Source organism: Mytilus galloprovincialis, chromosome 5 (assembly GCF_965363235.1).
Source record: "Mytilus galloprovincialis chromosome 5, xbMytGall1.hap1.1, whole genome shotgun sequence".
NCBI lineage: Eukaryota > Metazoa > Mollusca > Bivalvia > Mytilida > Mytilidae > Mytilus > Mytilus galloprovincialis.
Genome location: NC_134842.1, coordinates 58,629,558 through 58,650,860, shown reverse-complemented (window position 1 = coordinate 58,650,860; position 21,303 = coordinate 58,629,558). Strand labels below are relative to the sequence as shown.

Genomic DNA, 21,303 nt, shown 5'->3' with positions numbered 1-21,303 from the left:
CTAACACTATGCTCACAGTTTTGTTCATGTTTTGATAATTTTTTTCTTCATAAAATATTCAAATTTTCAAATTTTCGGCATTATCTAGGTGAAATTCTCAAAATTCTGCTCTTTGACCCCAAATCGTAATTTTTTAACCCAAAACGGCAAAATTTTACGAGGCTGTACAAATTCCCCACACTGAACAATGTCCATTCCAAGTGTTTTGTACATAAAACGACATTTTATGTCAAAAAAGTATACTAGTTTGGCTTCAATTCTTCCATATTCTTTCAAAAAAAATGTTCCCTCATTTCAAATTCTCATAAATTCCGTAAATTTCCTCTGATTTTGACACGGTTTTCAACAAATGGAAGCGCCATGTTTACACTTCCATCCGGGTATTCATCAAAGAAAGATAACTCATGTTTGCACTGTTTTGAGCGGGAAATATAAAAGAGGTATTCCGATCCCGGTAAAACGGGACTCATCGTCAGCTGCCTGAAGCGTGAATCTCGGTAAACCGGGACTCATCGGCGAAAGGGTTAAAATGTAAAATTTCTGCAGTAGCTAAAGAAAGTAGTAGAAGTTGTGTTGTGTATTAGTACAATAAATTACATAAATTATGAAATGTTTAACATTGTAATTCTGATGAATGGACAGCTGTTTTATGTTACATATTAAAGACAAGAACATGTTAATGCTATATGAATATTGAACCTGCTTACTAGACAAACACTCTCTAGGTTGGAAATCATTTCACCCTACCTGTACACACTATTCTGTATGATGGTAGACCTTCCACACTGGACAAGATCATATAGTTGAAGTGAAAGTATCATGCCAGATCGTGTAAATATTAAAAAAGTTAATCTTTGATTGATAATTCTTGTTGTTAAATTTGATACAATTGCACACTTTGCATATTAGATTATTTTACAAAAAGAGAAATAATAAGCCATTCATTGTTTTTATTTCAGCTTGAGTGTAGTGAAGAACTTGGGGATTTAGTAAAACCTACTGACCCAACTCTAGCTTTATCCGTTTATCTAAGAGCTAATGTGCCAATGAAAGTCATCCAGTGTTTTGCTGAGACAGGACAATTTCAGAAGATTGTATTGTATGCCAAGAAAGTCAACTTTACGCCAGATTTTATCTCATTGTTAAGAAACATAATGAGAATTAACCCTGAACAGGGTTTAGCTTTTGCACAGATGTTGGTTGAAGATGATGAACCTTTAGCTGATCTAAATCAGGTACAATAACGAGCTGAAATAATAAAATAAACCATGTGTGTATCTAAATATTTGGTATAAAATAAAGTTTATCTCCTCTATTACCTCTTGAAAACTACATAATTGATAAAAAAGTTTTTTTTGTACCCTCAATCCTCCTGAAGATATATAAATTTATTGTAGTTTATTGAAGGTGATATTTCTTGTGGATAAATTCCGATTTAGCATTACTTGAATAGTGTGCAATAGATAAGATTTTTATAACTATATTTATTGCAGATTGTGGATGTGTTTATGGAGTTTAACTTGATACAACAGTGTACATCATTCTTACTTGATGCATTGAAGAACAACAGACCATCAGAAGGTCCTCTACAAACTAGACTTCTAGAAATGAATTTGCTGTCAGCACCCCAGGTAATGTTGTCGGGTTAGAATAAGACAATTTAATGTTTATACAATAAGATGGATGATACTATCTAAATTTTTGGTTTGTATGAGTAATGTCTCAGTTGTGTGAAACTTTCAATGAAGTTAACCTCAGATATTTGTGTTTTTAGCTCACCTGGCCGAAAGGCCAAGTGAGCTTTTCTCATCACTTGGCGTCCGTCGTCGTCCGTCGTCGTCGTCGTCGTCCTGCGTTAACTTTTACAATAATCTTCTCCTCTGAAACTACTGGGCCAAATTTAACCAAACTTGGCCACAATCATCATTGGGGTATCTAGTTTAAAAAATGTGTCCGGTGCCCCGCCCAACCAACCAAGATGGCCGCCATGGCTAAAAATAGAACATAGGGGTAAAATGCAGTTTTTGGCTTATAACTCAAAAACCAAAGCATTTAGAGCAAATCTGACATGCGGTAAAATTGTTGATCAGGTCATGATTTATCTGCCCTGAAATTTTCAGATGAATCGGACATTCCGTTGTTGGGTTGCTGCCCCTGAAATGGTAATTTTAAGGAAATTTTGCTGTTTTTGGTTATTATCTTGAATATTATTATAGATAGAGATAAACTGTAAACAGCAATAATGTTCAGCAAAGAAAGATCTACAAATAAGTCAACATGACCAAAATGGTCAGTTGACCACTTTAGGAGTTATTGCCCTTTATAGTCAATTTTTAACCATTTTTCGTAAATTTTAGTAATCTTTTAGAAAAATCTTCTCCTCTGAAACTACTGGGCCAAATTTAACCAAACTTAGCCATAATCATCATTGGGGTATCTAGTTAAAAAAATGTGTCCGGTAACTCGGCCAACAAACCAAGATGGCCGCCATGGCTAAAAATAGAACATGGGGGTAAAATGCAGTTTTTGGCTTATAACTCAAAAACCAAAGCATTAAGAGCAAATCTGACAGGAAGTAAAATTGTTGATCAGGTCACGATCTATCTGCCCTGGAATTTTCAGATGAATCGGATAATCGGTTGTTAGGTTGCTGCCCCTGAATTGGTAATTTTGAGGAAGTTTTGCTGTTTTTTTGTTATTATCTTGAATATTATTATAGATAGAGATAAACTGTAAACAGCAATAATGTACAGCAAAGTAAGAACTAAAAATAAGTCAGTATGACCAAAATAGTCAATTGACCCCCTAAGGAGTTATTGCCCTTCATAGTCATTTTTTAACAATTTTCTTAAAATTTGAAGGTTTTCAATAACATTTTCCACAGAAAGTACTGTTATAGATAGAGATAATTGTAAGCAGCAAGAATGTTTAGTAAAGTAAGACCTACAAACACCTCACCATCACCAAAACACAATTTTGTCATGAATCCATCTGTGTCCATTGTTTAATATTCACATAGACCAAGGTGAGCGACACAGGCTCTTTAGAGCCTCTAGTTTAAAGAATTAGAGTTTTGTTTAAGAAAATGATTAATTGTGCAGATCTAATGTAGGATATATTGCATTAAAATTAAAGATTAAAAATGTTGATACCAGAAAGGGAACTTCTAAAAATTCAGAAAATGGTTTCCTACAGATAAAAGTATCTGCATGTATGTTTTCTAATTATTATTTTCTGTTTGTTAAATAGTGTTATATAATTTAGATTAACTATCAACTATTATTCTGGATTATTTGATCATGTCTTTTCTATTACAGGTAGCAGATGCCATCTTAGGGAACCAGATGTTTACACACTATGATAAAGCACACATTGCACAACTCTGTGAAAAAGCTGGACTTCTTCAGAGAGTAAGTTGTTCTTCATTCTTTAATTTTTTCCTTAAGAAAAGGATATTGTGGATTCATTTAAATTCATAGCAACCATTGTTGATAATTTCACTTTTAAAATACTTTTTTTTTTAGTTTTCAATCTTCCCAAGGTTGATTTTTTCCCCATTTGATAGCAGTTCTTGGCTGAGTTCTGCATTTTGATGTTTGGCTGGACCCATATTGAAAATTGATAGATGATAATTTGTTTCATTCTGTGAATTTATGTTCCATTTTAAGTGATTTATTCTGTTAACTCTAAAAGATAAATTCTTAAAAAGTTCAGAGTTAAAGAAAATGACTGGTGTTAGTTAAATTATTTCATACAATTTAGTTAACTTATTTCATACAACTAAACAGTTTTCTATTAATTAAAAAATCAAGTTTATTTCTATATGCATATTTGACTTAATATTTTAGGCTTTAGAACACTACACAGATTTGTATGACATCAAGAGAGCAGTTGTTCACACACATTTGCTAAACCCAGAGGTAAGTTTTACAAAAATAATAAAAATTGTCAAAACTAATGGAACATCAAACTGTACCAACCAAAAGAAACCAAAAAAAAAAAAAACGTTATGTTCATCCAGCCCTTGACGGTTGAAATTATAGGCATGTTATAGTTATTTAAAAACTTTAGTTGACAGATATCACAGTATTACTGTGCTGGTAGTTGCATAATAAGCACAAAGACTTTTAAGTTAGTTTTGTTCTCCTTCAGAAACAACAAAAAAACATTATGTGTGTTGTTAATAATTAATTTGAAAACATACAGTAATTCTGAATTGTGCATCAGTAACTGTATCTCGGAGTTAAGAAAAAATGAGTTTAGGTATGGTTCCTGCATCTGAGATTTTAAAAGACCTACATTAGAAAATTTAGCCAGTTATAAGAAAAAGATATCATTGAGACAGGTACCCAACCTACAAAATCCCAAAAAACATTCGAGACCAAAACACATAAATCGTTTTTGTAATATCCTAATTTGGTTGCTTTCAGTGGCTGGTTAACTACTTTGGATCACTGTCAGTAGAAGATTCATTAGAATGTCTTAAAGCCATGTTGCAGGCCAACATTAGACAAAATCTACAAGTTTGTGTGCAGATTGCATCCAAATACCATGAACAATTAACTACAAATGGACTCATTGAAATATTTGAATCATTTAAAAGTTATGAGGGTAAGAAATTATTTCCATATTTTCAGAACATTGCAGCCAAGTGTTATTTAGAAACCTTAGTTGATGTTATATTTCTCTGTTTAGAATTTCTTACAATTTAAGCTTCTGTCACAAAACAATCCTTGTGTAGATGTAAACACATTCTGTGCAATGTTTCAACACCTGAATATTTGTGAAAGATAAAGATCAAGATCTAATGGCCATTTATTTAAGTTTATTTATTTGAATATCAATTCATTAACTCAATAAGTGTATCACAAACTTTTTTCCTACTTCAACTTGCTTGTTCTTTATGTTTTAAAGATCATAGTTGTAGGAAAGGACAGATAATTTTATCCTTCTTTTTATACGGCCGCAAAAATTGAAAAAATTTTGGTTGCATATTGGTATCACGTTGGCGTCATAGTGAATTGCTCTAAGAGAAAACAAAAATTTTAAGTTCATTAGAACACATTCATTCTGTGTCTGAAACCTATGCTGTGTCAACTATTTAATCACAATCCAAATTTAGAGCTGAATCCAGCTTGAATGTTGTGTCCATACTTGCCCCAACCGTTCAGGGTTCAACCTCTGCGGTCGTATAAAGCTGCGCCCTGCAGAGCATCTGGTTGGTCCTGTTTTCAAATTGGTCTATGTTAAGGTCCAAAGGGTCCAAAATGAAACTTGGCTTGATTGTAACAAAAATTGAATTCTTGGGGTTCTCTGATATGCTGAATCTAAACATGTACTTAGATTTTTATACGCCCGTCGTCTTTTAGACGGGACGTATTATGGTATACCGTTGTCCGTCCGTCCGTCCGTCGTCCACACTTCGGACAATAACTCAAAAACACTTTCACCAATTTCCATGAAACTTAAGTGAATTGTTTATATCTATTGACGTAAGCTCCCTTTCGTTTTTTTTTAATTTCAGATTTTAAGTTTTGGATTTATGGGGCTTTATTCATAAAAAAGGGGGGATTTTCAACACTTCGGACAATAACTCAAAAAGGCTTTCACCAATGTCCATGAAACTTTGTTGAATTGTTTATATCTATTGATGTAAGCTCCTTTTCAATTTTTATAAATTTCAGATTTTAAGTTTTGGATTTATGGGGCTTTATTCATAAAAAAAGGGGGATTTTCAACACTTCGGACAATAACTCAAAAAGGCTTTCACCAATGTCCATGAAACTTTGGTGAATTGTTTATATCTATTGATGTAAGCTCCCTTTCAATTTTTATTAATTTCAGATTTTAAGTTTTGGATTTATGGGGCTTTATTCATAAAAAAAGGGGGATTTTCAACACTTCGGACAATAACTCGAAAAGGCTTTCACCAATGTCCATGAAACTTTGGTGAATTGTTTATATATATTGATGTAAGCTCCCTTTCAATTTTTATAAATTTCAGATTTTAAGTTTTGGATTTGTGGGGCTTTATTCATAAAAAAAGGGAGATTTTCAACACTTTGGACAATAACTCAAAAAGACTTTCACCAATGTCCATGAAACTTTGGGGAATTGTTTATATCTATTGATGTAAGCTCCCTTTCAATTTTTATAAATTTCAGATTTTAAGTTTTGGATTTATGGGGCTTTATTCATAAAAAAAAGGGGGATTTTCAACACTTCGGACAATAACTCAAAAAGGCTTTCACCAATGTCCATGAAACTTTGGTGAATTGTTTATATCTATTGATGTAAGCTCCCTTTCAATTTTCATAAATTTCAGATTTTACATTTCCGTGTTATGAATTTTTATGCTTAAAAAAGGGGGGATTTTCCAATTTTGGGACAATAACTAACACTTTCACAAAATTTTATGCAACTTTGATAAATTGTTTATATCTATTGACATAAGCTCCCTTTCCATTTTTATAAATTTTAGATTTTACGTTTTCTTACAGTGATTTTCCAACCCTCATTTTGGGGCCGAATTTCGGCCCCATTCCCAAAGAGAAATATGCTCTTTTTTTCCCAATTTTCAGCTCTAAAATTCCCAATCGTATATGGACATCGTCGCGAGATTTTGTTATTGTCGTATCTCCGTATCGTGTATTATTTTGTTGACAAATCTCTGAGCGTTCGGGGTATTTCGGGAGTTATCATTATCGTTCACTTAAGACGATGATTGGTTTGCAATCTTTTTTGGATTGCATTGCAATCTACGATCTTCTGGTCACGTTTGCGCTTGAAACATCCGAATGAATAATTCAATGACAGAGCAAAAAAATGAGACATAATGTAAACAAAATGAACGTATAATTCCAAATATAACACAAAGAAGCTAAAGGCGGCGGACGGTAGTAAATGCCGGAAGCTGGAAGCTTTTGGATTCAAAAAGTCGTTTCTACTTCCTTCTGATGAAACAAGTGAAAGAAGGAAAAGACCGACTCTCAGATACAGAACTGGAACAACTAGTTGACATGTTTAAAAATAAACATGAAGGAAAACTTGGAATTTTAAATAAAACTAAAAAATAAATGCTTCAGATTTCAAATGTGTCTTTTTAGAATTTCTATAGATTCTCATCATTATAAATAGAATCAGAAGGGATAGGTTGAATTTTACCTTTCAAGAGTAAAGTTACAAAGCTTGAGTGCATGCAAATGTGTCCTCAGACACATTCAACTTTTATTTTTAATCCTTTCCTTAGAAAGATAGCTTATTTTGTAGGCAATTCATGCAGTTAATCCTTCTCAGAATTCAGGATTTTGCACCTAATTTTCAAAATTTTCTTGGGGGGGCATGCCCCCAAACCCCCCTAGCGAGGCTCACACGGCTTACACCGTGTGCCCGAAGTCGTAAAGACCAATCATATTTTTCCCAAACCATAATTTTTTTCCCAATTGCATGGGCCCCAGGACCCTTCCCCTAAACACCAGGAAAATCACTGTCTTAAGTAATGAATTTTTATACTTAAAAAAGGGGGATTTTATGAAACTTTGGTGAATATATTAATGTAACATCCCTTTTGATTTGTATATATATTTCTAGTTGATCATATAAATTCATTTAAAGCATAAAAGACAAGTTAAAAGAGCAACGGGCGTATCATGCGCTAAAGCGCAGCCCTTTATTGATTATGGGCCCAGTTTTCTAGTTGGTCCAAATCGGGGGTCCAAAATTATTATATTAAGTATTGTGCAAAAGCAAGAAATTTTCAATTGCACAGTATTGCGCAATAGCAAGAAATCTTCAATTGCACAGTATTGTGCAAAAGCAAGAAATTTTCAATTGCACAGTATTGCGCAATAGCAAGAAATCTTCAATTGCACAGTAATGTCCAATTTTCAAATTTGTCTACATTAAGGTCCAAAGGGTCAAAAATTAAACTTTGTTTGATTTCAACAAAAATTGAATATATGGGGTTCTTCAATATGCTGAATCTAACCATGTATTTAGATTTTTTATATTTGGGCCTGGTTATCAAATTGGTCCATATTGAGGTCTAAAGGGTCTAAAATTGAACATTATTTGGTTTCATCAAAAATTGAATTCTTGGGGTTCTATGATATGCTGAATCTAACCATGTATTTTAGATTTTGGATATTGGACCATATAAATAGGAAAATGTCCAATTTAAAATTTTTAAGTTTAAGTTCTTAGACCACATTCATTCTGTGTCAGAAACCTATGTTGTGTCAACTGTTTAATCACAATCCAAATTCAGAGCTGTATCAAGCTTAAATGTTGTGTCCATACTTGCCCCAACTGTTCAGGGTTCGACCTCTGCAGTTGTATAAAGCTGCGCCCTGCGTAGCATCTGGTTTTTATGTGGTTTTAGTCATACTGTGAACATTTCTAAACAATGATAAATTTGCATATTTGAAATAACATTGAATTTAGCAATTGATTGATTACTTCAGGTTTGTTTTACTTCCTGGGATCCATTGTCAACTTCAGCCAGGATGCTGATGTACATTTTAAATACATCCAGGCTGCATGTAAAACTGGTCAGATTAAAGAAGTAGAGAGAATTTGTAGAGAAAGTCAGTGTTATGAACCAGAAAGGGTCAAGAATTTCCTAAAGGTAAAGTGTTTAATTGGATTTTTTCTAAAATGATAAGATTTTTTCCTCTAGTCAAAATCAATATATATCACTTTGTTGGTTGGGTTTTTTTTTAGTGTTCAGGAACATTTATGAAATCCTCATTATAGGATAGATTTTGAAGAAGTTTTAAGATTGGTTAAATCTGAGACAAGAAAGGTGAATACAGATGTCTTATAACTTATGTCAAGCCCTGAATCGTCCAGTGTCTTTAATACGTTAATATATTTAAAAGAAATAATCACTTAAATTTCATTCATATGTTATGGAAGTTGCTGTCAAAATAAAAACTGCCTGACTAAAGAAGTACAGTACTTTGATCATGTGTGTACATTATAAAGTTGGAGGCAGAAATTTACAGAAAGAAGTAGAAGTCATGTTGATTTAAATGCAATACTGATCATGGACAACTTTCTGACAAAAAAATATAATTGTTCATTGGTCTGACATGTTAAAATAATTGAATTCTTATTTTGTTTTTTTTATAATTTCAGGAGGCCAAGTTAACCGACCAACTGCCATTGATCATTGTGTGTGATAGGTTTGACTTTGTCCACGACTTGGTGTTGTATTTATACAGAAACAGTCTACAAAAATATATTGAAATATATGTACAGAAGGTAATGAAAACTTTGGTTAATTATAAATAACATGCATAATTTTACTAGTGCAAACACTTTTCCGTTGTGCTGTGTGCAGAAAAAAGATGATTGACTCTAGTGCTATATTCCATTTAAAAAAGATTCTATTGTGAAACAAGGACAAACAAATTGGAAAGAAGACCATTTGGAATTTGTATGGGAATATACAAATATAGGTCCCCTATATACAACAAACATCAGATATTGTACGCTGTATTATTTTTCACTGAAAACATAACAACCTGTGTAAACCAGTGTAGATCTATTCAGTGGAACAAACAATCAAAAAATATAATATCAAATTTCTAATTTAAAATAATATGAAATACTAATAGTTTCTGAAAATTTTCTGTTTTTCCTAACAGTATTGTTGTATTATATGTGATATTACTAGTACTTGTTCCTTCATAGGTGAACCCAGCCAGATTACCAGTAGTTATTGGAGGTCTATTGGATGTTGACTGTGGAGAAGATGTCATCAAACAGTTAATCATGGTCGTCAAAGGACAGTTCTCTACTGATGAACTTGTTGAAGAAGTGGAAAAGAGAAATAGGTACATTCTAAAAAAAAATATTATGCCCCTCTGCTAAGAAGGAAGCATTAAGTGTTCATTTTGTCCGAAATTAGTTTCTGTTCTCTAACTTTAGTTTGCCTCATCTAAACGTTATGAAGCTTATACACAATGCTTATGCACATTAAACACAAACCAAGTTAAGTTTGAGTGACATCACTTTTACAGTTCTCTGGTTATGTCCCTTTAAAATGTTTAATGCAAACTGGGGCATCATCTGTGTCCAATGGACACATCTCTATTTATCATGTTTTTGTCCTAGTAACTCCTCTGAAACCACCCCGCAGAATGTAACCAAACTTATTTTGATTCAATATTTTTTCTATGAGTTGTGCCCCTTTGAACTTAAAATTTTGACCTCAATGTGCTATTGTAACAGTTTGTCTATTGACAATAAGGGGAGGGTTAATGTGAGCGTGTTTTCAAAGGATCTGTAATTATAATATGAAGTTATAAAAAAAACTCATTTCACAGTTGCACTTGTTATTGAAATTGTTACAGCACAACAAGAGAAAGGAGCAAAGTTCCCCAGCGGTAATTTTTCTTTTGTCAAGTAAAGAAATCATATTAAAAATTGTTTTTATTTGAATTTTATTGATGTTTAGAGTTCTGACTGCTTGATATTAGTTTGGTACTGAATGTTGGTGTCAAAGATATCAGATTGTCAAGCTTTCCTTGGCTCTATAAAGTTAGACAAGTTTCACTCTATACATATAAATATGGCTGTTAAAATTTTTATAACACAGTAAAAATGCTTTCATTAATTATTTACTTTTGCCACTAAATATTTATTTGTTTAAATGTCAACAGAAACTCTGGAGAAACATGTACATATTTCAGTCACAATGTTAGATAAATTTGAATTAGGTACATGAAATATTGGATATGATTTAAAAAAAATGATATCCATGTATTTATTATTGTGAATTTATTTAGTTTCCCTTCCGATTGTTAGTGAATTGTACATTATTGTGTTTAATTTTTTGTAGAATGAAGTTACTTCTGCCTTGGCTTGAGATGAGAGTACATGAAGGAGTCAATGAAACAGCAACCCACAATGCTTTAGCCAAGATATATATAGACAGTAATAATAACCCAGAAAGATTCCTAAGGTAACACAAATTATTATGTTGTTGTAGACTTAAGTTCTTTGAAAGCTCAATTAACAATAGCAAAAGAAGTAAGACAAAAATGCATTAGTCAGCTGTTGTGTTCAGAAGAATATATATTTTATTCCTTAATAACAAATCAGAATTACTTCTAGCTGTAAAATGCATTTATTATCAATCCAAAAATTGCAAATGATGACCTCTTTAGGTCGATTTGTTACCAAAATTCATAACTTTAAGACCCATGTATTTTAAAATGTTGTGCATCTACTCCAAATTGTGACAACATTGTTAATTAATGATTTGCTATACTGTAAATTCAGAAATTATTGCAAAAAATGCGACAGAATTGTAAACGCAATAATTTAAACTCGCATTTTGAAATATTTTATATGGAATAATCACAGGGGTTTCATTATCTTTCATGTTGACTGGTACTTTCCACGTTTCTAGGTGGTACTTTTCAATTTATTCCATGAATATCTTATATAAAAATTTCTACATTTAGGCGGTACTTGTCAATAGCATAGGAGGGTAAACGTACCGGGTACCGCCTCCTAATGAATGGCCTGTAATCAGGATTTTTCTCAAAATCGTAAAATTTAAAATCGCATTTAAGTCTAAAATGACAAAATTGCAATAATAAATGCAGGCAATAATTTCTGAATTTACAGTATATAAAAATATTTTGTTTAAGAGTCTATAAAAACTGGAAAGATCGTTACTAAAAGCTATCATAGGAAAATTGTTCTTGGCCACAAATTCAAATAAAGTGTTTTCATATTGTTTATTATACTTAAAATGGTGTAAGCATGTCTGTCAAATTTTACTGAGATAATTCCAAAATTGTAAACACATTTTTGTCTCCCATTGATTTAGTTGTGAAGAAGAAACTTAAGCATGATATTTCAAGTAGCTACTAGCTATATATAGGGTTTCAACAATTTATTATTTTGTGATCAGGTCATTTTAAGGAGAAGGACCATGATATTTGGTATGCAATTGTATAAGCATTGTCCCAACTAGTTTCAATGGAAATTTTTTGGCACTGCCCCCTCAGTCAGACTTTAAACCTTAGTTGACATGTTTCCAATTAGATAATGTGAAGGAGAACGAACCTATTATAAGTCAACTGTTCTTGGTATGCAGTTGAATGAGCATTGGCAATTCTGATTTTCACAGATTATCTAGCCCTACTCCTTAAGTCCTGGTTTAAAGTATTGCAAGTTTGAATTCAACATTTGGAATATGAGACATATCTTTGTACACAGTTTTTATCAAAATACATGTAAATTTTGAAAGTAAGAAACAAAACAAGACTTGCTTACTTATTTTAAAATATCTTTAAGAAATACTTGAATTGCTCTTATTTAGAAATTTATTTAATATACATGTTTTTCAGGGAAAACCAGTTTTATGACAGTAAAATCGTAGGTAAATACTGTGAAAAGAGGGATCCACATTTAGCCTGTGTAGCTTATGAGAGAGGACAGTGTGATATGGAACTTATACAGGTAGGTTAAATGTACACAGTATAAGTAGAGGAACAGTTTTACTGTATAAAACAGTGTGAACTTTTGCAAAGGGTTTATTTTTCTCTGATATTGTGAGTAATATAAAATCTTGAAAGTATCTTCTGCATAAAAGAATGTTAAAATCACTCAGAAGAAAACATCAAAACTAAACATACCGTAAACATATTTTGCACTAGAAATCTTATTTTTTAAACTCTGTAAAAATAAATAAGTTTGCAGTATATGGTTGTTTCTGTATGTAAATGGCATAGATCATATCTGTTTAAAAAGGCATTGCTTATGTCTTGCTACCGTATTTGATTAGGTAAGCAATGTATTAGAACTCACATTTTAAATTCCGATGACATATTTTTTTTGTACCACACATGAACACACACTTTTTTTTTATTGATTAAAATGGTCAATAATATACACAGAAATTTCAAAATTTTCTGTTATCTAAATTCTGTTGCATCAATTTTTTGGAAAATTTTTGTGTTTACAATTATTACATTATCTCTTAAGATTTTTTAACATTGCAATTTGCAGGTGTGTAATGAGAATTCACTGTTCAAGAGCCAAGCCCGATACTTGGTAAAGAGAAGAGATATGGAGTTGTGGGCTCAAGTTTTAGTAGAGGATAATGAGTTCAGAAGACAGTTGATTGATCAGGTAAAGTGTTATCACTGTTATGTAAGATAACTCTAAATAGAAATTCATAATTTCAAAGTAAATTGTTGAAAAGTTGATTTCAGTTTTGAAAATAAACTACATTGGTTAAGAAAGAGAATAACATGTAGAGTATAGAACAAATAAAAAAGTATGCCACAGACAGTCATCTTATGGCAAGTCACAGACAGCCATCTTATGACAAGTCACAGACAGCCATCTTATGGCAAGTCACAGCCAGCCATCTTATGACAAGCCACATACAGCCATCTTATGACAAGTCACAGACAGCCATCTTATGACAAGTCACAGACAGCCATCTTATGGCAAGTCACAGCCAGCCATCTTATGACAAGCCACATACAGCCATCTTATGACAAGTCACAGACAGCCATCTTATGACAAGCCACAGACAGCCATCTTATGACAAGTCACAGACAGCCATCTTATGGCAAGTCTCAGACAACCATCTTATGACAAGTCACAGACAGCCATCTTATGGCAAGTCACAGACAGCCATCTTATGACAAGTCACAGACAGCCATCTTATGAAGTCACAGACAGCCATCTTATGACAAGTCGCAGACAGCCATCTTATGACAAGTCACAGACAGCCATCTTATGGCAAGCCACAGACAGCCATCTTATGGCAAGTCACAGACAGCCATCTTATGACAAGTCACAGACAGCCATCTTATGACAAGTCACAGACAGCCATCTTATGACAAGCCACAGACAGCCATCTTATGACAAGTCAATCTAGATTTAGTGTTATTGTCACCATAACTTAGGAACAGGCCAACATTTGAAAACTTAAATATCCTGTAGTATAAACAAGTTGTCAATAAATTCAAAACATTCAAAGCATGACCAATGGCTTCTATCAGAACTAATTTTTAGAGCATAAAAGATATGATGATAGATTTACAACTGCTGGACAGGATTCATAGTTAGGTCCATGTCTAAACATGTTGAGTGGTTAAATTTGTTTTTATAGTTCACAACCTTGCCCTTATCTCAATTAGTGGGAAAATTCAAGAACTGAAAATTTCTAAATAAAAATGAATAAGGCACAAACTTACTGCAATTATACAGATAAGTATAAAAAATACTTACAACATCAAAGGAAAAACAATACTATGTTACACTGTATTAAAGAGTGCTCTGTTGCTGATAACATCCTTATTTTGTGTTAATATTTTAGGTTGTACAAACAGCTTTGTCAGAAACACAAGACCCAGACGATATATCAGTGACTGTCAAAGCCTTCATGACTGCAGACTTACCAAATGAATTGATAGAATTGTTAGAGAAAATTGTCCTGGATAACTCAGTCTTCAGTGATCATAGGTATATAATGTTAATGCATATTTTTGTCCTGGGTATGTCTTTTCACTTAACAAATTTTATGGCATATTTTTTATACAAAGTAGTTGTCCTGGATATCTCTAAGAGTGTTTCAGTTATCATAGTCTTTTATTTTTATTTATCTAACTATTATTTTAATTTACCATTCTGGTTGATCATGAGCTCTTAATAAAACCGAATAATTGCTGAAATAATGTTGATATCATATACATTGTATACCCTTTTTGAAATGCTCTCAAGCTTGTTGGTCCACAGATAGAAGTTTTAATTGAATGTTAATGATTATAAAATGTTGCTGTTTTTCAGAAATCTACAAAACTTGTTGATCCTGACAGCCATTAAAGCTGACCGTACCCGTGTTATGGAATACATCAACCGACTAGATAATTATGATGCTCCTGATATAGCTAATATTGCTATAAATAATGAACTGTTTGAGGAAGCTTTCGCCATCTTTAAAAAGTTTGATGTCAATACATCTGCTGTGCAGGTTTGTATTATAAAGTTGTTTTTAGCTCACCTGACAATTTATTATCCTGTTACCTATTGAAATTATATGTTATCAGTGATAACTATTAAATAAACTCCTGGGCCACAATCATCTTTGGGAGGTGTACAAGTTCTTCAATTTATGTTTGTTTTGCAAAAATATGACCTAGATGACTTAGAATAGAACTTATGGGTAAAATTCAAGTATTTATATAATGTTTCTTGATAATTGTCACAGATTGAAAAAAAAAACATGAATTTACTCCATCGGAATCGAGCTCCATACAAGCATGCTATACTGTGATGGTTTTTTTCTAATTCAGAACTCATTCATTTTCAGTTTAATGAAAGCTTAAATATTTTAAGGCTTTCTATATTTTTTGTGAAAATAGGGGTGTGATTCAGTGTGCATTTCAACATGGAAAAATAAATATTGCATTGTATCATTCTATATCTTGTTAAAAACATTTATTTTTTTCATTTCTTTAACCTTGATTGTAATATGTTATCAACCATAAAGAGTTCCAATAATCAAGTGATAATCAGCATGTTTTAATGATGTTTTCTTATTCAGGTGTTGATTGACCATGTAAACAACTTGGACAGAGCCTATGAGTTTGCGGAGAGATGTAATGATCCAGCAGTATGGAGTTTACTTGGACGTGCACAGTTGGATGCTAACAATGTGAAGGAAGCTATTGATTCCTTTATCAAAGCTGATGATCCAACTAATTATATGGACGTAGTTAACGTAGCCAGTAAAAATAGTAAGTTTTAGTGTCGCATACTTTATGTAAAGAATTTAGATAATTACTGATCAATGAGAAATTTAGTTTTAAAAAAATTAAGGATTTTAGTTGCAAGCTACAAAACTTGAAATAGAACCTAAAGACATGACAGATTGAAACATACATCAGGAAATACCATAATAAAATGTATGGCATAAAGTTTTAAATGAAAGCAATATTCTGAAATAATATAGAGAAAACAATATTCATGTACTTCATAATGGCTAATGTTTTGAATTATGTATCACTTAATGATAAATTTCTTTTAACGCATGCAAAAAATAATTCTCACCTACGAAATGTTTTAAATATCTGACATTTGAAAGGTATACAATTGAAATGATTGTTTAAATGTAGAAATGGTGTTTTTACAATCAAATACTTAAAAAAGATTGAACTTTTAATTTGGTTACAGATAGCTGGGAAGATTTAGTCAAGTTCTTACAGATGGCTCGTAAAAAAGCAAGAGAAACATTCATAGAAACAGAATTGATATATGCCTATGCAAAGACGAACCGATTGGCAGATTTAGAGGAATTTATATCTGGTCCTAATCATGCCAATATCACACAGGTGAAGTACAACATATCTTTTACCAATTTTGTAGATTTATTCTATTTCATGAAACTAACAATAAAAAAAAAAAGTGTTAGAAATATTAATTCTGCAGATTTAAGATAAAACTTTATCCATAGCCATGAAAGGTCATTTAGAAATAAATCATTGAACATTATACTTATGCACCTTTAAGCAGGTTCCTTTTAAGCTCACCTGGCCCGAAAGGCCAAGTGAGCTTTTCCCATCACTTTGCGTCCGTCGTCGTTAACTTATACAAAAATCTTCTCCTTCAAAAACCAAAGCATTTAGAGCAAATATGACATGGGGTAAAATTGTTCATTAGGTCAAGATCTATCTGCCCTGAAATTTCAGATGAATCGGACAACCTGTTGTTGGGTTGCTGCCCCTGAATTGGTAATTTTAAGGAAATTTGGCTGTTTTTGGTTATTATCTTGAATATTATTATAGATAGAGATAAACTGTAAACAGCAATAATGTTCAGCAAAGTAAGATTTACAAATAAGTCAATGTGACCGAAATGATCAGTTGACCGTTTTAGAAGTTATTGCCCTTTATATTCAATTTTTAACCATTTTTTCGTAAATCTTAGTTATCTTTTACAGAAATCTTCTCCTCTGAAACTACTGGGCCAAATTAATCCAAACTTGGCCATAATCATCTTTGGGGTATCTAGTTTAAGAAATGTGTCCGGTGACCCGGTAATCAAATCAAGATGGCCACCACTGCTAATAATAGAACATAGGGGTAAAATGCAGTTTTTGGCTTATAACTCAAAAACCAAAGCATTTAGAGCAAATCTGACATGAGTAAAATTGTTTATCAGGTCAAAATCTATCTGCCCTGAAATTTTCAGATGAAACGGACAACCGTTGCTGCCCCTGAATCAGTAATTTTAAGGAAATTTTGCTGTTTTTGGTTATTATCTTGAATATTATTATAGATAGAGATAAACTGTAAACAGCAATAATGTTCAGCAAAGTAAGATTTACAAATAAGTCAACATGACCGAAATGGTCAATTGACCCCCTAAGGAGATATTGTCCTTTATAGTCAATTTTTAACAATTTTCATAAAATTTGTAAATTTTTATTAACATTTTCCACTGAAACTCCTGGGCCAAGTTCATTATAGATGGAGATAATTGTAAGCAGCAAGACTGTTTAGTAAAGTAAGATGTACAAACACATCACCATCACCAAAACACAATTTTGTCATGAATCCATCTGCTTCCTTTGTTTAATATTCACATAGACCACGGTGAGCGACACAGGCTCTTTAGAGCCTCTAGTTAAGTTCTTTGCTAAATAGTTTCCGAAGTTGTCTTTTCACTAATTGCTACACACTCAGTCAACTTTACAGTATATTTGGAGTTTCTCATATAATGAAAGAATTTTACTTGGTCCATGTTTAAAGGATATTCTGGTTTTGATAGAATTCACACAGAAAAAGTACGAATGTCTTTTAGCATAAAGTCTTGATGATTCTTCAATGTATTTATGAATTGTAGTTTTTATAACGTTAAGATTTTTTATATTGACAGGTAGCAGACAGATGTTTTGATGACAAGATGTTTGAGGCTGCTAAGCTTCTATACAATAATGTATCTAACTATGCTAGACTGGCTATAACTCTAGTCCACCTTAAAGAATACCAAGCTGCAGTTGATGGAGCCAGGAAAGCTAATAGTACCAGAACTTGGAAAGAAGTAAGATTTTCTCTTTGACTGTATAAAATATGTGAAAGCATTTCTACTATATATTTCATGCTATTTCCTTTCTTTCTTGAATATTCTTTGATAATTGGCAAAATAAATAATGTGAAATTGAGATAATATAGTATTCTGACAAATTTTAGAACTTGTCACTGTTAGAAACATATGTTACTTAAACACCCTTTCATCATCAGTATTTTTCATTTGTGCAAATATCAGTTTTCGTTATGAAGAATTGTTTCAGGATAAGTTTTGTTTGATGTCATTTATAACGTTTTGTTTTGTGTTAAGGTATGTTTTGCCTGTGTAGACAATGAAGAATTCCGTTTAGCCCAGATGTGTGGTCTTCACATTGTAGTACATGCTGATGAATTAGAAGAATTAATCAATTATTATCAAGATAGAGGATATTTTGAAGAACTTATATCTCTATTAGAGGCAGCATTAGGTAAGTATTTTATTCTCCTTTTTTCCAAGTAAATCAAACATCTTTTTACATTCATGTTATATTATGTAAAATAAAGAATTATTTAATTTGCTATGTCCTTAAGCTCAATTTTACTTTTCTTGCAATACCAAAACAAGGCGTTCCTGGGACTTAGTTTAAGATATTTATAAGCATCACTAATTCTTATACTCTAAACATGGACAAAACAGTTAATGGTCTCATAATAAGACTTAACAAGAGGATTGAAAGATTGCTGATGTTGGGTTTTAACCAAATAGATTATGGAAGTCATATTATAGATTATAACCCATAAGATACTCTAAACAAAGGTTTCAATGTTAAAAACATTCTCATTTCATTTTAATTTCTACTTACAGGTTTAGAAAGAGCCCATATGGGTATGTTTACAGAATTAGCAATTTTATACTCAAAATTCAAACCTGAGAAAATGAGAGAACATTTAGAATTATTCTGGTCTAGAGTCAACATTCCAAAGGTAAGTTTTATATCTTTAAAGTTTAGTTCTTTTTTGATTACACAAATTTGATTAATAGGAAACAGGTATATTTATATGAGACATTCCCTTAAATCACAAAAAAACAAATCAAGTTCTCAAGTTAAGTAATACATAAACAAAGTTAAAAAAAAAAAAAAAAAAATCAAATGGAACCTGATTTCAAATGGAACTTGATTTCTAGAAAGATTTTTGTTTTTTTTTTTCCTGTTGTAAAAATTATACTGTGTAGAACCATCAATTTGTATCTTTTATTTAATTTAACAAGACAATTAAATTTAAAACTATTGTTTTAGATCAACTATGTCAACTTTAACATGGATACTAATAATTTTGCAATGATACCACTGATGAACTTTGTTAATGAAAGTGATAAAGACCTAATAATTCATTAATTAAAATTTTGTAAAGATTGAAAAACTTGACTGCTTTTGAGGTCTCAATTAATGGCTGTCGTACCTTGAGAGTTATAGAAAAGACAGTTATAGTATGTATGCTTCATTACTTAAATGTAAACTGAAATCATGATGATTTTATCTTTTATAGGTATTACGAGCAGCCGAACAAGCCCATCTGTGGTCAGAATTAGTATTTTTGTATGATAAGTATGAGGAATATGATAATGCAGTGATAACAATGATGAGCCACCCAACCATTGCCTGGAAAGAAAGTCAGTTCAAGGATATCATAACAAAAGTAGCAAACATTGAACTTTATTACAAGGCAATTCAATTCTACTTAGACTTCAAACCGTTATTATTGAATGATTTATTACTGGTGTTGACACCAAGACTTGATCATACAAGAGCAGTCATTTTCTTCACTAAAGTCAACCAGATACCTCTTGTGAAGCCTTACCTTCGGTCAGTTCAGAAAAACAACAACAAAGCTATAAATGAGGCTCTTAACAACTTATTGATTGAAGAGGAGGATTACCAGGGCCTGAGAACATCTATTGATGCATACCAGAACTTTGACAACATAGCATTAGCCCAGAGATTAGAAAAACACGAGCTAATAGAATTCAGAAGAATAGCTGCATACTTGTACAAAGGCAACAACAGATGGAAGCAGTCAGTTGACCTATGTAAAAAGGATAAATTATTTAAGGTGAGTGGTATATTAATTGGCTAGAATATACAACGTTAGATTAGAGACAAGAACTAGTAGGGTCAAACATAATAAAATAACTTCTACAAACAAGTATACCATGACATTTTGATACTTCCACCAGAATCCATTTTCTAGGATGAGATACATATTTTTTTTCGAGCCTGCAACTTTTGTTGCAGAAAGCTCGACATAAGGATAGTGATGCGGTGGCTACGGCGGCGGCGTTAGCTCACTTCTTAAAAGCTTCATATTTAGAAGGTGGAAGACCTGGATGCTTCATACTTTGTATATAGATGCTTCATGTTACGAAGTTTCCGTCAGTCACATGTCCAATGTCCTTGACCTCATTTTCATGGTTCAGTGACCACTTGAAAAAAAAGTTCAAATTTTTTGTAATGTTGAATTCTCTCTTATTATAAGTAATAGGATAACTATATTTGATATGTGCGTACCTTGCAAGGTCCTCGTGTCTGTCAGACAGTTTTCACTTGACCTCGACCTCATTTCATGGATCAGTGAACAAGGTTAAGTTTTGGTGGTCAAGTCCATATCTCAGATACTATAAGCAATAGGGCTAGTATATTCGGTGTATGGAAAGACTGTAAGGTGTACATGTCCAACTGGCAGGTGTCATCTGACCTTGACCTCATTTTCATGGTTCAGTGGTTATAGTTAAATTTTTGTGTTTCTCATACCATATGCAATAGGTCTACTATATTTGTTGTATGGAATGATTGTTAAGTGTACATGTCTAGCGGGCAGATGTCATGTGACCCTGACCTCATTTTCATGGTTCAGTGGTCAAAGTTAAGTTTTTGAGTTTTGGTCTTTTTATCTAATGCTATATGCCATAGGTCAACTATATTTGGTGTATGGAAATATTTTATGATCTTTATGTCAGTCGAGCAGGTTTTATTTAACGGTGACCTCATTTTCACGGTTCATTGCATAGTGTTAGGTTTTTGTGTTTTGGTCGATTTTTCTTAAACTATAAGTAATGTGTCAACTATATATGTTGTATAGAAGCATTGTTATTTGTACCTGTCTGCCTGGCATGGTTCATCTGACCTGGACCTCTTTTTCAAGGTTCATTGGTCTTTGTTTAGTTATCTTGGTTAATGTTAAGTTTATGTGACAGTTGTAA

The 21,303-nt window shown here is 32.3% G+C and overlaps 2 protein-coding genes across 3 annotated transcripts in view; both read left to right on the top strand.

The window, feature by feature from the left end:
• Window positions 1-21,303, top strand: part of LOC143076133 (mediator of RNA polymerase II transcription subunit 15-like) — a 294,855-nt gene that overhangs the window by 68,283 nt on the left and 205,269 nt on the right. The gene's annotated exons all lie outside the window — the stretch shown is intronic.
• LOC143076132 (clathrin heavy chain 1) overlaps window positions 1-21,303 on the top strand; it is a 48,206-nt gene that overhangs the window by 22,815 nt on the left and 4,088 nt on the right. For both annotated transcript variants that reach the window (XM_076251790.1, XM_076251789.1), the window contains 19 exons: window positions 960-1,235; window positions 1,494-1,631; window positions 3,318-3,410; window positions 3,849-3,920; window positions 4,431-4,611; window positions 8,463-8,626; window positions 9,139-9,264; window positions 9,697-9,839; window positions 10,847-10,969; window positions 12,369-12,480; window positions 13,030-13,152; window positions 14,354-14,499; window positions 14,824-15,007; window positions 15,581-15,773; window positions 16,210-16,367; window positions 17,914-18,078; window positions 18,376-18,532; window positions 18,910-19,028; window positions 19,593-20,156. In XM_076251790.1, coding sequence (XP_076107905.1) covers window positions 960-1,235; window positions 1,494-1,631; window positions 3,318-3,410; window positions 3,849-3,920; window positions 4,431-4,611; window positions 8,463-8,626; window positions 9,139-9,264; window positions 9,697-9,839; window positions 10,847-10,969; window positions 12,369-12,480; window positions 13,030-13,152; window positions 14,354-14,499; window positions 14,824-15,007; window positions 15,581-15,773; window positions 16,210-16,367; window positions 17,914-18,078; window positions 18,376-18,532; window positions 18,910-19,028; window positions 19,593-20,156 — 3,237 coding nt within the window. The remainder of the gene's footprint in view (window positions 1-959; window positions 1,236-1,493; window positions 1,632-3,317; window positions 3,411-3,848; window positions 3,921-4,430; window positions 4,612-8,462; window positions 8,627-9,138; window positions 9,265-9,696; window positions 9,840-10,846; window positions 10,970-12,368; window positions 12,481-13,029; window positions 13,153-14,353; window positions 14,500-14,823; window positions 15,008-15,580; window positions 15,774-16,209; window positions 16,368-17,913; window positions 18,079-18,375; window positions 18,533-18,909; window positions 19,029-19,592; window positions 20,157-21,303) is intronic.